Source organism: Lipotes vexillifer, unplaced genomic scaffold (genome assembly GCF_000442215.2).
Source record: "Lipotes vexillifer unplaced genomic scaffold, Lipotes_vexillifer_v1.1 scaffold242, whole genome shotgun sequence".
In the NCBI taxonomy this organism is placed as follows: Eukaryota; Metazoa; Chordata; class Mammalia; order Artiodactyla; family Lipotidae; genus Lipotes; species Lipotes vexillifer.
This window is the reverse complement of record NW_006771376.1, coordinates 1,547,014-1,563,375: the sequence shown is the minus strand read 5'-3', so window position 1 is coordinate 1,563,375 and position 16,362 is coordinate 1,547,014. Positions and strand designations below refer to the sequence as shown.

General features: G+C 51.7%; 1 protein-coding gene across 1 annotated transcript in view; it reads right to left on the bottom strand.

The window, feature by feature from the left end:
- Positions 1-9,456: 9,456 nt before the first annotated feature.
- Positions 9,457-16,362, bottom strand: part of PPCDC (phosphopantothenoylcysteine decarboxylase) — an 18,601-nt gene continuing 11,695 nt past the window's right edge. Inside the window, exons 2-5 of the mRNA XM_007446695.1 lie at positions 14,746-14,841; positions 13,734-13,862; positions 9,932-10,100; positions 9,457-9,542 (exon numbers count right to left, since the gene is read on the bottom strand). Coding sequence (XP_007446757.1) covers positions 9,457-9,542; positions 9,932-10,100; positions 13,734-13,862; positions 14,746-14,841 — 480 coding nt within the window. The remainder of the gene's footprint in view (positions 9,543-9,931; positions 10,101-13,733; positions 13,863-14,745; positions 14,842-16,362) is intronic.

The window sequence follows — 16,362 nt, the reverse complement described above, 5'->3', positions numbered from 1 at the left end:
CTGCCCCTCCCAGGGGGCTCAGGCTCTGCCTCTGGCATGCTGGAGTGAGGGGTCCAAGTCCTTGCTCTCCCTGTACCTTGGTCAGCTTGTCTATTAGAAAAGGGTTCCTTTTTCTCATACCCCTCTTCCCTTGGAACCACCACCAGGGATGAATAAATGGAGAAAACCTGACATGATCCGAGAAGCTCTTCTAGGCACAGACTTTCGCCAGGTGGGCCTCGTCTCCTTCTTTGTGAGATGTGAGACGGTTACCCAAGGCTATATCTGGGCAGAAGTGAAGCAGGCATTAGCACCCAGCCATCAGAAAAATGATCCTGTCCTCAAGGGCCTGGCACTTGAGGCACCAGTGAAAACCCCTGAAGCATCTTCAGGACACATTTAAAGCCATAACTGCACAATCCAGCACCTGAGCTTTCCAACTCTTTCAAGGGCCATTGCTGGCCCCGCCCACACTGGTAAGCCCCTCCTGCCTGCTCTGGCCCAACTGGACCCTTCCTCCTCAGACTAAACCCCCCTTGGCTTTGGGCTCTGCAGGATGAGGTTCCTCCCGCCTCCACCTACCATGTCCAACTTCAGAGCCAGACTCAGAACCTGGTTCAGGTGCGCCATCTGGCCCCAGGCCTTTGCACACATTGCACCCCACTCCTGCCATTCCTACTCTTTGCTAGTGCCCACACCACCTTTAGAATTCAGCCCAGGTAGAACCTCCTCTGAGATCCTTCCTCGTTCCTCAGACCTCCCCTGCAGGGTGGGTGGGCTGTCCTGCTGGTTCACTTGGCACCCTAGGCCTACTTACCACCATCCCTTCCTCCCTCCCTGGGCTGGTTTTTCTGCTCCGCTGTCTATTCACTGAACTGGAAGTGCCTTGATGACAGGGCTGGGTCTTTGGTCCAGGACACTGTCTGGAACACAGACTTTGAAAAATGTGAATATGGGGAGGTTGTGCATGTGTGGGGTGGGTGGTATGTGGGAACTCTCTGTACTTTCCACTCAATTTTTCTGAGAACTTAAAACTACTCTAAAAAATAAAGTTTATTAATTAAAAAAAATTTTTTTTTAATGAATGAAGAAACATGATCAGCCTTTCATTATGCAACATTGGCTTGCAGAGGCCACAGGCTACTGTATTTGAGGGAGGTACCCCAGGCAGACCTGTCATCCCTGAGGGCAGGGACTTCTCTTCCCTTATCAGCCCTGCCAGCCTTGTCAGCCCATGTCTGAGTGCACACAGGTGGTGTGGTTTGACTGGCTGGATGACCAGCGACCAATTCCCTGCCCATCCACCTGTGATGCAACAAGTTAAGGAGCCTGCAAAGGCCATATGAGGTTTCAGCTGGGCCCTCCATTGTCAGCGCTATGGCCGCTGACCCATTCCTGGAAGGTCAGGCTGGCTGGTGAATGTAGCAGGAACTAACCCCAAGGTTCACAAACCCTCCATATGTGTGTGACCTTGCAGACTTTTTGCCCCTGATCTAGAGTATTCCTGTATCCCAGACCTGCACAGTCTCTCCAGGAGCCCCAGAGGGACTGAGCTGGAGCCAGAACAGGCTCTGTAGACCAGAGGGGACAGTCCTGACTCCAGGATACCTGCCATTCGATTTCTCAGCATTCCTGTTCACCACTCATAGACATGGGGCAACATAATGATGATTTATTTTCATAGAAATTCCCAGCCTTGGCCACTGCCCCCCTGGAGGTCCAGGAAGATCAGAGAAGGCTGCAGAAGTCTTTGGAGCCTCCACCCTTCCCCAGCCCCCTGCCACACACTCACCCACCTTCCTCAGCCACTGCTCACATGCCAGTCCTGGGAGAGGCCACAAAGAGACTATCACATGGTCTGCCACACTCCAGCTCTGTTTCTCCATTTGGTCTCTTTCTCTGGTCTTCCTCCAAAGGCCCTGAGCCTGGGAGGCAGCATGACCCACAGGAAGAATCAGGGCTTGGAGCCAGCCAGAGCTTCCCTGCCTAAAAGCTGTGGGACCTTGAGAACATTAAGTAACATCTCTGAGCCTCAGTCTGCTCATCTGTCAAATGGGGATAATAAGCTCCCCCTTAGGGACTGCTACGAGGATTATAAATGGTAGCTGTTACTTCACAGAGCATGGCTTCTGAGCAGTACTTCCCTCTGGTGCTCTGTGGCAGGGTGGCAACACATCCTGGTTTTCCCAGGACAGTCCCAGTTGATGCCTATTGTCCTGGCATATTTACTGCCCCTTTTCACTCTCAGAAGAGCCCACTTTCTTTTTATTTATTTATTTATTTATTTGGCTGCGTTGGGTCTTGGTTGCAGCACGTGGGACCTTCGTTGCGGCATGTAGGATCTTTCATCACGGCATGTGGGCTCTCTAGTTGTGGAGCGGGGAATATCGAGCACACGGGCTCTCTAGTTGTGGCGCGCTGGCTCTAAAGCGTGCAGGCTCAGTAGTTGTGGCACATGGGCTTAGTTGCCCCATGGCATGTGGGATCTTAATTCCCTGACCAGGGATTGAACTCTCGTCCCCTGCATTGGAAGGCGGATTCCTAACCACTGGACCACCAGGTAAGTCCCAGAAGAGCCCACTTTCGACAACAAAATACATGGTCAGCCTACCTGCACCTCTCTCCATTCCCAACTTAGGTCCAGCCTGTGTGAGCAGCACCCTCACCCATTTCTACTCTCCCCTCTAAGAGGCCATGTCTTGGTTTATAGTTAGGAGGATTTTTATAACCTTCTCTCTGAGCTTCAGGTTATTATTTTTTTTAATGGGGATAGCAATGCCTATCTTGAAGGCTGCTTAGAGGATTAAATGAGATAAGGTATGCAAAGCAGTTGTCTGGTATAGGCCAGGTGCCAGGAAGGGAGTCCCCTTCCATGGCCTTCTCTCCCTGGTTCCCATCAGGCTGGCTTCCCCCCAAGAGTGGGGCTCCAGAGCTAAACTTCTCCCCTACCAAGAGAATGATTTTTAGAAGTTCCAAGTGACATATGAGCTCCCAATCCATGATCTCTCCTGAGAGCAAGAAACGATCTTCACCTCCACCCTCCACTGCAGGCCCCGAGGAGCATTCCAGCCTCTCCTTCCTGCGTGCAACCACGTGTTTCTGCTGTCAGCTTCCAAGCCCATCGCTATAGCTGGAAACCCTTCAGCCCTCAGCTACCTTGCCCACATGAACAGAAGGCACCTTTGAACTCTCCCCACTCTTCCAGGAATCCAGAGGCACAAAAAGGAGTCTGCTGGGCCTCCAATCCCCAGGCACCTGCTATCTGGGCCAGCAGGCAAAGGGTAATCATGTAATCTCAGCAGATAAAGCCACCATGAGACCAGCCTGTTGCAGCAAGGGGATAACATGCTCCCAGATCACACCTGGATTAGCAACACGTCCTCCAAAGACCCTGAAGCTCAAATCTCCCATCTGCCTTTTGCCCTCACACCCACTTGCTCCTGGCATTCCTTTGCTCTTAGACAGCTAGCAGTTCTCCTGGCCTACTCCTTCCCCTTGCCTTGCCCCAGGTGGCACGAAGCCTGCCTCGAATATTATAGAATATTCTGTTCCACCAGGAAGCTCTCAGTGTAAACAACCTGTCAGTCACTGGGATCTGACTCTAGGGTTCTTTGTTCAGAGGCAGTTGCATGACGTTTCAGATTTTCATGCTGCCCTAGAAACAATATATGTATGAAGGAAGCTACAGGAAGAAAAACGTAATGAAGCAGCTGCTAAATTGGGACTAAAAAAAGGTATCTGGTGGTGGTGGTGTGTGGTGGAGTGGGTGTTTCAACAGATCACAGGGAGGTAAATACTAATGAGGGCGGGAGCTCTGGTTCTGCAGGGGCAGCCTATTGGGAGGCAGCTTTAGGGCAGAAAGAGAAACTGGCTGGGTAACCCTCACTTTCCCATCTATAAAATGGAATTAAATATACTAGTTGATTCTGTCATGAGGCTTTATGTTAGGAGGGTGAAGTGAAATCAAGGAAACTCTCAGCAGTATAAGGAACACATAATACATATACATAACCCAGACATAATCTAGAGCTCCATATGGCTCAATCCTGCACAGAGTCACACTCCAAGAAGCACAGACTGGCAAAGGAATTTGAAAGACCGATATTCTAGTGATTGCCGCTGGGGAGAGGGAAGTGGGGAGGGGAAAGATAGGGATAGGGGATTAGGAAGTACAAACTACGATGTAGAAAATAAATGAGCCACAAGGATATATTGTACAGCACAGGAAATATAGCCAATATTTTATAGTAGCCTTAAATGGAGTATAATCTATAAAAATATTGACTCACTATGTTGTATACCTGAAACCAATACAGTATTGTAAATCAACTATACTTCAATATAAGTAATTAATTAATTTAAAAGAAGACCCAATATTTACTTGGGCTTCTCGAAGAACATTAAAGTGTGTCAAACTTACAATCCTCAGCAACATTCCTCAAAACTCCTTTTACTCCCCACCCCCATCTTCTGGTACCTCTTAGCAGCTTGGAGACTCTGTTAAGCCAATTCCCAGAATGTACCCCAACTTCTGGCCAGCCTGCATGGCTCTGCTGCCATCCCTCCACTCAGGCCCCTCTCAGCTCTTTAGGATGGAGTTAACCAAGTCTATGCTCCATGCTTTACTTTTTTTCTCCCTTTACACATTACCAGAATTTGTCACAATAAAGGAGACTCTGGGACCAACCCAAAAAGTAAGATTCCTTCCCTTTTCCTCCCATCTTCTCAGTTCAATATCTCAATCTTTTTTTTTTCAAATTCTACACCACAAAATGTCCGGGAACCATGAGGGCAGGCTGAACAATCCTGAAAGAAGACTGTGGTAAGCAAATCAAAATTCTTTTTACTGGGAGGGACTGGGAACCATTAATAAGTCTTGCACCACCATGCACACAATTGTCATTAAGATCTCCTTCCCCCCATTTGCTACAGGACTGTGGCTTTTACATTTTCTAGTATTTTCCTTCACGTCATCACTCACTTTTGCATCCCCTCCCTTTCTAGAACCATGGGTGTGGCCAAGGCCTTCAGCACAGCCTGGCTTCCCTGACTTAGCATCTGGCTTCCTCCCTGACTCCAGCTTCTCAAGTCTCCCATCTGTTCTGCACGTACCACGCAGCTGATCTTTACTGCACTCCATACTCACCATGTGGCTCCCCTGCTGTACAGCTCCGACTTCAGCACATGGAGTCTAAGATCCCATCCAGGTATCCCACATCGAGCACGTGGCAGTGCATCTCCACCTTTGCCTGCACTCTAACTACGCTGGCCCTCCAGTGATCACCAGCCTGAGTGCCACTCCCTCCAAAGGGCCCACCCTGGCTTCTTCTCAATTCTGAATCACGGCACTCACAGAGTCTGTGCCACACAGTCTCACTTTTTATTTTCTCTGTCACTTGATTGTTTTAAAGCCTTGAGTCTTCTTCCCATAAGACCATAGGCTCCTTGAGATCAGAGACCTCAAAGGCTTATAGGGAGCACCCAAGGATACTCAGAAGTCATCTTCCTCTATGAGCTCCTGACGAGAAAAACAAACCGTTTCTACTCCAAAGGCCTTGATGGAAATCTCCAGATGCCCCTGCCAAGTCATTCTTAAGAACTTTTGGATAAAGGGCAGAGGGAACCCTTTAAAAAATGTACGTAATTGTGGCTTTTGTGGTGGATAATATATTCATCTGGCTCAAAACTTAAAATGAAGTCAGCCTCCCACCTTTGTTTCTCAACCACCCAGTTCCCCCACTGAGAGTCAAACAATGGACTGGATTCTTATTTATTTTTCAGTAAGTATTCCAGCAAATACAAGCCAATACGAATAGATCCTCCTTTTCTCCCCTCATTTTATTAATACACAAGCTAACATGCAATACACATTGTTCTCCATCTCGCATTTTGTTTAACAATGTATCTCAGACATCATCCTGTATCAGGCCTAGAGAATTTCCTCACTCTTTGTCTTGTGGCTGTGTGGTGTTCCAGAGCAGGGATGACCCTGATTTATTTAACCAACCTTCCGTTGTTAGATGGGGAGAGTGTTTCCAGTCTTTTACTACCATATGCAATGCTGCAAAGAATAGCCTTGTTCAGACTTAATGTCATACATGTGAGTGTATCTGTGGGACAAATCCCTAGAAGTAGAATTGCTGGGCCAAAAGGTAAGGTGAATATGGAATTTTGATTGTTCTCCAAAGAGGTTGTATCATTTTACACTCCGACAAGCCAAGTACGAGGGTGAGATTTCCTAACACCCTTACCAACCTAGTATGTGAAAACTTTCATTTCAGTGTAGTTTGATTTGCACCACTCTCCTCGTGAATGTGGCTGAATAGCTTTTATAGTCGTGTGTGTGTGTGTTTACGTGGACTGTTTTTATCCTCTGCTCACTTTTCTCTTGTGTTCTTCGCCTTCTTCTAATCAATATAGAGGAACTCTTTGTATATTAAGGGACTTAGCCCTTTGTTATATGACCTGTAGATAATTTCCCCAGTTTGTTGTCTTTTGACCTTGCCTTTGGGCTGTTGCTAGGTGGAATTGTTTATTTTTCTATAGTCAAATTTATCAATCTTTGCTTTTATGGCTCCTAGGTTGGGTGCCTGGCTCAGAAACGAGCAAGACACTCCCCAACCCCCCAAATACACACACACACACACACACACACACACACACACACACACACAAAGCTTTTAAAAATTCTGTCAGTACAAAAAGCTTGGAATGACTTGCCAGGTTTTATGAGGAACAGGACAACTCCTGCCCTCCAGGAGATCCCAGTTTTAGGGAGACATAAACTGACTATTGCAATTCCATGGTATAATAAATAAGAGGGGGCACAATGGGAGCCTGGGCTAGGACCACCTAATCCAGCCTGAGTTGGCCAGGCAAGGCTTTCCAAAGGCAGTGGCACCCAGGTACATCCAGAGGCGTGCGTAGGAGGCAGCCAGGGGAAGAATGGTCTTCCAGTAAAAGCGGCAGCATGTGCAAAGGCAAGAAGCAACAGGGCTCGGTCAAAGTTGTCCAGTCCGGCAAGAGGACAAGGAGCCCTGCAGGGTTGGTGTGTGGTAAGGGGTGGAGCTAGGAAAGTAGACAGGGGCCAGATTACGGAGGTCCAAGAGGAAACTGCCCCGAAGTGAGGGCCTTACCCTGAGGCAGTGGGGAGGTGGCAGGGGGACACATCAGCCGTGTGGAGGAAGAGCTGGAGACCATCCAGTGTGGAGGCTGGGCCCTGGCTCTAAGGCTTCCGCCTCTTGCCCAGCAGCAGCCACGGCAGCCTAGAGGCTCCAGGCTGCCAAACAAGACTGAGAATTTCAGACCCAAATGTTCTGCTCTGTCAAACTTCCAGAATTCTATAAAAATCATCAGGGAAGCTAGCACCTTCTCTGAGAAACATTTCTACCCAAGATGATGACAACTACAAGAGCTCTGATTTTTACTGTTATCAGTGGTTATCACTCCCACCTCAGCACCCCGCTGGCAGATGGGGCCAGGTAAATGCAGCTCAGACACTAGCTGCCCTCTCCTCAGCTTCAGCCTGGCTCAGGAAATAGCTGGGCTCTTCAGTCCCCGCCCATTCATCCAGACCCTCATTCAGAATGGGCAACAGGATGTGGGAATGCCGTGATGGAGTGGTGGACCCCAGCTGGCCCATGTCCATGGGGACATCTCTTTCCTTCTAGCCAACAAGGCTCAGTCCCACTATAAGCAGCCACAGACAGGCCCACGAACTTCTCTGCTCCTGTGACTTTTTAAAACAGGCATTTTGTAGCAGGTCTCCTGAGCAACTGTCCTCACTAAAGTGCCCAGCACAGAGCCTCGCACACAGCAAGCACTCAGCAGCAGTTTCTATTAAAACTGGAAGCCTCACCATTCATAAGGAGGTTGCTGAGGGAAAGGAAGGGCGATGTGGACAGAAGGAGGGAAGTTGGAAAACACTTAAACGGAACTTTGGGATTGCCTCTGGATTTCAGTTGTCCAGGCCCTCACCACACCCGACCCCCAAACCAGCCAAAGAAGTTGGTTCTTGATGCTACCATTTTAGTTATATTTTCTTTAGTGCCCTAAGACAATTTTATCCCAAAGGATCACTTGATTAAGTCAAGTGTTATAGAGATAAAGGCTCTTAGAGGCTGCTGGAGGCTTGGTTCCAGCCAGCAGGCTTCCTGGGCCCTTCTAAGGCGCCTCTATTCCCCAGTGGTCCGAGGGCATGCAAGGGGTACCCACTCACCCCGGCCTGGAAGGCAAGAGGGCAGGAAGGCAGCCCCAACCTCAGCTCCAAACAGTCAAACAAGCCCCAACCCACAGCAGCCATCGAACAGCAGTAGGTCAAAGGCAGGGTAGCGGAGGGTTTCTAGGGCAGAACATGTGTCTCTCTGGAGTCTACTTCCCCCATCCATGTGTGCCACTGTGGGGGCAGGGGGAGGCACAGACACCGAGGTCCCCATCTCAGGCACAGAAAAGCTGAAGAGGAGGACACCAGGAAGCAAGGGGCCTGGGTTCCAGGTCAGGTTCCAACCCTGCTGGCCGTGTGCCTGTCACTTGTATAAAGTGCATGTCAGCCTAGGGTCAGGGATTTTATTTTTCCCAAAATGAGACAGACTATTTCAGTAAACGTTAGAAAAGCTCACTGATATGAATACATATCTAGCTTTAACTTCCATTTTATTTGACATTTACTATGTGAGAGGTAGTAGGGTAGGCATTTTGCATACATTATCTCATTTAATCCTCTCAACAACTCCACGAGGAAAGTGAAGGTCAGAAAGGCTGAGCCCTGAGCCCTAGTCCCACTGCTAGTATGCGGCAGAGCTAGATTTGAACTAGGGACTGTCTGGCTTCTGAACACTTTGCCCTTACCTGCCATATGATATAGGAACTAAGGAGAGTCAGTCAGTTGCCAGCCTAGACCCTTCCCCGGCCCCAGATCTCTAAGACCACAGAAAGGCTCTAAAGGAAGGACAGAGTCTCCCAAAGAGTCACTTTTCTTTATTCTCAGTACCCCCAATCTCACAGCATAGTCTGTGGGAAATCTCAGGGCCTTGCCAACTCGCAGTCTTCCTTGTACCCCACCAAGAAGCTGAAGCTCCAAAGGTCTGGGGATCTCCAGCTGTGGCTCTTTCTAAAAGCAGTTCCTGGGCACAACGTTGGATGAAGGTCTCTCGGTCATTCCTAAGTCCCCTTCCCAGAGCACAGGAACAATACAGCAGCTTGCTCCCCTGGCTTGCTGTGCCCATCCCAGGAAAAGGTGGGGAGGAACTCCAGAAAGCAGGTGTCTCTTGGTTGAAAGAAGTTGGGACCTGGGCCTTTGGTCTAGTTTAACCTGGGGCAGGTCAGGCTCCTGGGGAGGCTCCCGAGCAGGCCCAGGCCAGACCACTACTCAGCAAATGCGGAAGTCTTCACCATATTTTGCCAAAGTCCACCTTCTTCACCAACTTGGCCTGAAAACACCTGAGTTCAGAGGGACATGCGTGACAGAAATCCCTGGGTTCAATTCTGCTGGAAGCCACCGTGCTGGGAGAGGACTTCTTTCACTTTGTCCACAATGGTGCCCACCTCAGCCATGGCCCCCAGACCTAGGGAGCAGAGTTCGGCTATGACCCTGCAGACTGAAGCAGGGGACCGATCCCACCCACCCTCACCCACTGCTCCCCGAGTGTCCCACCGAGAGCCCAGTGCCTGAGAAGGCCAGGACCAGGCCTGAGCCAGACCCAGCAAGTCCCTACTGAGACACCCCCAGGACAGGCCCCAGGAATAGTTACAGCAGCCATCTTGAACTGTATGGGCTGCATGCCAGGGAGGATACCAGGCAGTTTACCTAACAACTCTGAGAAACAGGAATTACCATTTCCATTTCCCAGATGAGAAAGCTGAGCTGGAGGTCACAACAGGCTAGGATCTGAAGCTGAGCCCTGCCGTGGCCCCAGGCTGTGGGAATGAGCTGTGAGCCTGGCCAGACACCCACCTTGGTCTCCACAGACCAGCTTCTTGGCCACACAGGGGATCTCGACATAGCCGAAGGCCTTAAGCTGGCCCACCTGCTGCTCGGTGATGGGGTGCTCCCACATGGCGGTGTTCATCGCCGGGCAGAAGAGCAGGGGCTTGCTGCGGTCCCAGGCCCGGATGACACAGGTCTGTGAAAAAGGTGGGGGGGTGCCTGCTGCTCTGCCTGCCACCCCTCCCCGGCCTTCCCAAATCCTACCCTCTGCTTCTGGGCCACAGCCAGCTGAGGACTTGGGATGACTGGGAGCCACTGTCTGAAGGGAGCTGTCTCATACTTTGAGGGTGGGGCTGTGTCTCCTGGTCCCTCTCACTTCCCCATAGGCTCTGTCACAGGGCCCTACACACAGGAGGTGCTCTACCAATGCTAGCAACGGCCTAGCCACCTCCAAGCAGACCTCCCTTTCTGTGCAGAAAGGGCTCCCTCTGCCCAAGCCTCTGTCTTCCTCACAGTCAGCCACACCTCACAGACTGAAGCAACCCAGGGAAGCAGGGGGCAGGCCTGCGGTTCCCACAAAGCTAAGGACCAGACTGCCCAGCAGGTGGGCTCATCTATCCTGACACCAGCTCTACTTGAGGCCAACTAAAGCTTGGCCATGAAAACAACATCTTCCACATGACAAAACCCTCTCCCATGTGTTATCTCATGAACCCTCACTGCGACCCTGTAAAGAAGCTGCTGTCCCATTTCACGGAGGGGAAGCTATACTTCCCAGAGGTGAGCCATTACTCAAGGACACACCAGACGAGGATCCAGGGCAAGGCTTTGCACACCGCCCATGCCATCCTCCACTGCATCGTGCAACCTCACTACCTCCTGATGTCCGGGCCATCCCACCAAGTCACATACCAGAGCAGCTGTGAACGGGACAGACCAGCTCATAGAGCCTTTAGCGCTGTGAGCTTTGCAATCACATGGACCTGGGTTCAAATCTTGCTGTGCTATCTGCTGTTACTAGCCACGAGAACTTGAACAAGTTCTTTCATGCCGGGAGTATCAGCTTCCTCTCTGCAGAAGCCCTCTCACTGGGTGGTCTTGAGGGCAGAGGGTGAGAATACTTATAAAGCTCTCTGCACAAGGCCTGGCACAAAGTACAGGCTCCAGAAATAGTAGCTCCTGCTATTATTACAGGCATAGGCTCCCTGGGCCAGGGGCTGCCTCAGGGAGAAATAAGCTCTGGGGCCCGCAGGAGTGTGCTCCCCTGGGCTCTGACTGCTTCAGGCGCCTCCGCCTAGGCTGTGGGCCCCTCAGGGAGACAGCGGCTGGCACACCCCTTCCCTGAAGTGGGGCCTGTCTGCAAAAAGAGGGGGAGTCCAGAGAACAATGCCACGAACAGGCCAGGGAAAATGCCTGCCCTCCTCAGTGCCCCTGCCCTCTCCTGGGGACAGGAAGGAAGTTGGTCAGCACACAGCCTCAGGATTTGGGGGCTTGCGTCATCCCAGACACAGCGTTTGTTTCCCACCAAGTCCTCACAATGTGGCAACCTGGCTATGAGTGGACAGTTTCAGTCCACACTTCCTCTTGGCCCTGTGCCACCTGCTGCTTCTGCAGAAGTCATGAGCATACCTAGAAGAGTCCCTTGACTGCGTGTGGGGTGGGTGTTGGCAGGGCTGGGGTTCTCAATGACCTCAAAGGAAAGCACACCAACCAGAGCAGAAACTCAACATCTCCATGCCCCACACCTCTCTAGCTTTTCCCACCTCATCTCAAAACTCAGCACTTCCTGGACAAACCACAGCTCCTCCAAACCTTCCAGCAGCAAGAGGGCTGAAAGGAGGCATCAGTTCCCACAGTCACTTCTGTTTGGCCAATGCTGTGTGCAGCACCTCAGGCTCTGCCCCTGGGAATCCGCTTGGGTGGAGAGAAGGCTTGGATCCGGGTCAGGAGACCAGCTGCCAGCTATACTGGTGACCCAGGGAAGTCACCTCCTCTTTCTGGATCTGCTTGGTTATTTAGCACAAAGAAGGGCTAGAGCCTGAGTGGGCCAGAGGGCAGACAGAGATGCACATCACCCAGGCCAAGGGCCCTGAGACTGGGAACACAGGTTCATACCTAGCGCACTGCTCTAATGGCACCCCAAGTTCTGGACACTGGAAAGGGAGATGATCTGAAGGAGGGAGGAAGCAGGGCAAGCTTCTTTGGGGGAATATAAGGACAAAACATCTTTTGAGAGAGCACAGAGCCACAGACCATGATGACAGCAGTGTAAGATTTGCAGTTCTTTGAAATACTTGCACCTTCAAGGGAAACCTTTGAGGCAAAGGGCCTCAGGGCTGGTCCTGGGAACATATTCCACTGCTCAGCCAACTCAGTAGGAGGGAAGCCCAAAGATTTCAGGGAGTGGTGGCAGCTTTGAAGAAAAGAGGGAAGCAGAGCTTTCAGGAGTAAGGAAGGAGCCCTCAGAGAATTGGCCCAGGCCGGGGCTTAGCTCCTAGAGGTCGGCGTGCTTTGTCGCATCAGCTGGCTACTGACCGACCAGTGGGAAGCCTGGAGATTTGGTGAGATGGTGCTGGTTACACACAATGCTGACGCACTTAGATGAAAGTGGCCAGGAGCCTGACCTGCTCCACCGTCCTGTCAGCCAGGCACTAGCTCCACCAGGAAGCCTTCTTGATAACACTGCTCCTAGGCCTGCCCTCCTCTGCACTCCCCCACCCCTGCGCCTGCCACACAATCTGTGTGTGGCTCTTCTTCTGATCACCTGTGCTCTATTTCAAATGATGCTTAAATCACTAGCAGCTTCTTTAAGAAGTACCTTAAGCACCAATCAACAAGCATATGAGGAGACTAACCTCCTCTCTAACCCCCAAAACCTTGACCCAGCTTCGTTAGTCACTTCATTTACTTTGGCTGTTAGCCAAAGTAAAATTACTGAGTGCCTCATACATACAATAAGCATTTCCTGAATGCCTACTACATACCCAGTACTGTGCAAGGTGGTGACACCATTGTCAAAGGACTGACTGTACCACACACCAGAGCACACTCTAAAAACCCTCTCCTTCCACACTGTCAGCTCCCTGTGTCCTCTGTGTCCCTCCACACAGGGCCTGACACATGGCAAGTTAAAGCTCAATGCCCGAGGGAAGAGGGATGATAAGGGAGAGGGAGGGGGATCACACCTAGTCTTCCCAGGATGATCATGTAAACAAAGGCTCTTTAAGGACAACAGCTCCCTGGAGGTCCCTCAGGCCTAAGACAATCCCCACTCTGTACAGCTGGACTTCTCTTCCTCTCCTCCACCTTGGGCCTCTCGTCCTTTCTCCTTTCTTCCCCTTTACGCTTTCCATAATATACAGGAAAACCACATCTCAGCTTTGTGGCTAAAGCTACAGGAGAGATAAGTGTGCCTGAGAGATCCATGCAGAAGTAAACGCTCTTATCCGATTACCCATGGTCCAGGTCCTGGTGGGAAGGCAGAGCTAAGGTGGGCAGGCAACAGGGCTGGGCAGGGAGACCAGCAGAAGAGCATGTTGAGGGCAGCCCATGAACTATGGACAAAGAAAGAGTAGCTGAGCATCGGGGGGCAGGTGAGAGGGGGACACCCTCAGAGGGCACCTGCAAGTCGAGTCAACCCATCAGGACCAGGCCTTCTACCCACTTGCTGGAGCACAGGTGAGGCCAGGTGGAGGGTTGTCCAGGGGACTGTGTTCCGAGCAAACAGGCCCACCATAAAGGGATTCCAAGGTGAGAACAGAAGCAGTCTGCAGCTCAGCAAACTGGGAGTGAGGCCCAGGGAGGGAGGAGGGCCCAGGGAGTCACTCACAAGCAAGTTGTCACAGATGCCACTGGCCACCTTTCCCAGCGTGTTGGCATCGAGAGGAGATACCAGCATGAGGTCTGCCCACCTCCGCAGGTCAATGTGGAGAACTGGGTCGGATCGGCACTTCCACATCTGGCAGAGGGAAGGAAGTGGGGTCACCGGGCCGGCCATTCTCTCAGTGTGGAGGGAGGAGCGGCAGGTGGGGTGAGAGCCAACACAGACCAGGTACACTAAGTCAGGAACCCAAGGGAGACCAGCTGAGAGACCCCCGCCCAAGTTCACTGCCACCCCTCTTGCAGCTAAGCTGGTGAACATTGGCTGTGGAGCCAACAGCCTGAGAGAAACCAGCCCTGAGGAAACAAACGTCCCTTGTCTCTCTGAGCTATTCCCTTTATGGTTTGGTTTTCAAGAGAACTGACATCTGGCAGGGAACTCCTGGCCTGTCTGCTTGAGGCGGATGCTTGGGTTGTCCAAGCCAGTGGAAAGGCTCTGGGCGGTGAGAAATGGAGGGGGCGGGGTGAGGAAGACAGGCCAGCCAGAAATGTTCTAGGCTGAGAATGTTTAAAAATGCCTGGCAGGGCACCCCTGTGAGGCCCACACTCGATGTCTAGTGAATCGGCCAGTGCCCGCCCCTCTGCAGGAGAGCAAAAGCAGAGCCCGGCAGCCGTGGGAAGTGAGGCACCCTCCACAGCCCTGACGCTGGGAGCCGCGTGGACAAGGGTGGTGGGAACAGAGCTCCTCTGTGGTTTCATCAGCCCAGATAAATACAAGGACACTCAACATCAGGCACAGGGCCAAAGCTGAGGTCTGCCTGAAATGGGAGGAGACTGTGGGCCTCCTGCAGGCCAGAGCTAGACAGATGTTTTCCTCATGGCCTCTGCCCAGAGAGCCCTGACCGCTGACTTGAGCCTGGCCTGTCTGCTCCGGCCACCAGCACCATAGGCTGCAGGGAGGATGGTCCTGTCCTACTGGTACAAACACGATGGAACTCAGCCCTGGGGCCCCCAGCACTGACCTCCCATTCATCAGCGTCGCTGTAGAGGGTGACAGGAACATCCTGGGGACTGTAGAAATGTTTGGCTCTCTCAGTTGTGACCACTGCTACTTCCAGCTGTCACCAAGAAAAAGTGGAGTGGGGGTGGAGAAGGAAAGAGAAACTTACCAGAGCCACCGGCCTGGAGGCCACACGGGGCCAGGCCAGCAAGAGCTTTCCTCACAGCCTGGCTGTGGAGAGGACTTCTCCCTCCGAGGCAGCGAGCCCCATGTTTGCATAGCTACTTCCGCTGTCACCCGAAGGTCAGGCCTCACCAGGTGCAGCCGTTTCACTTCCCTATCTGAGGCGCTGCCGAGGAATGAGTCACCAACTGCCCAGCGTATATAAAGCTGCAGGCTCCTGCCGCTTAGGCAGAGACAGACAGGAAGGGAAATTAGGGCAAGAAGGCCTCGCAGGCCATGGCAGGCAGGAGGGTCCACCTCAAGGAGGCTCACAGGTCCTGAGCTCTGGGCCACACCACAGATCTGTCCTCTGCAGGCAAGGCACTGGGGAGCTGGGGTCCTGCATGTGGTGTCTGCAGCCATGGCCCAGAGAGAAAGCAGGCAGAGTTCCTTGCCGTACTTCTAGGAACAAGGCTTCGTGGGCTCTGGCTGCAGACAGGCTCCAGGAAAAGCAAACCTGTGTGCCCTACACTCATGGGGCAAGAGTGATATTTACCTTCACACTCCTCATTTAGCAGATATATTAATAACGCAAACAAGAGGGATGGTTAAGGTGTTTAACAGACAGAAATAGCACATGATAGGGTGAACAGCACTAGACCAGTTCCCATTACTTGTAAAACGAGATGTCAGACTAACAAGCATACAGATTAAAGGGGCCCAGAAGAGGTGGTTGGGAGGGGAGGGGTGTAGGAAATCACATCTTTGGGGTACATTTATCCAGGAGGGAAAAAAGTCAAGGGTGACAAGGACAGAATCATCAACTAACCAGAGCAAGGGTCATGGGTGGCAGTGTCTGGGCTAGATGTGCTCTTTGGCCTGCATGGGGTTACAAACTTTTTTTTTTTTTTGCTGCGCCATGCAACACATGGTACCTTAGTTCCCCGATCAGGGATCGAACCTGCGCCCCCTGCGGTGGAAGCACGGAGTCTTAGCCACTGGACCACAAGGCAAGCCCCGGGTTATAAACATTTTTAAGCCAAAATATACAAACTGGGAGATTTCACAAAGAAAATCCAATTTCCTGGCTCCTTTTAAAAAACTGAGTGGGACTTCCCTGGTGGTGCAGTGGTTGGGAATCTGCCTGCCAATGCAGGGGACACGGGTTCAAGCCCTGGTCCAGGAAGATCCCACATGCCGCAGAGCAACTAAGCCTGTGAGCCACAACTACTGAGCCTGTGCTCTAGAGCCCGTGAGCCACAACTACTGAGCCTGAGAGCCACAACTACTGAAGCCGGCGCACCTAGAGCCCGTGCTCCGCAACAGGAGAAGCTACCGCAATGAGAAGCCTGCTCGCCGCAACCAGAGAAGGCCCACGCGCAGCAACGAAGACCCAACTCAACCAAAAATAAGTAAAATAAATAAATTTATAAAAAAACAAAACAAAACTGAGTGCTCTGGCACTGCTGGGCCCACA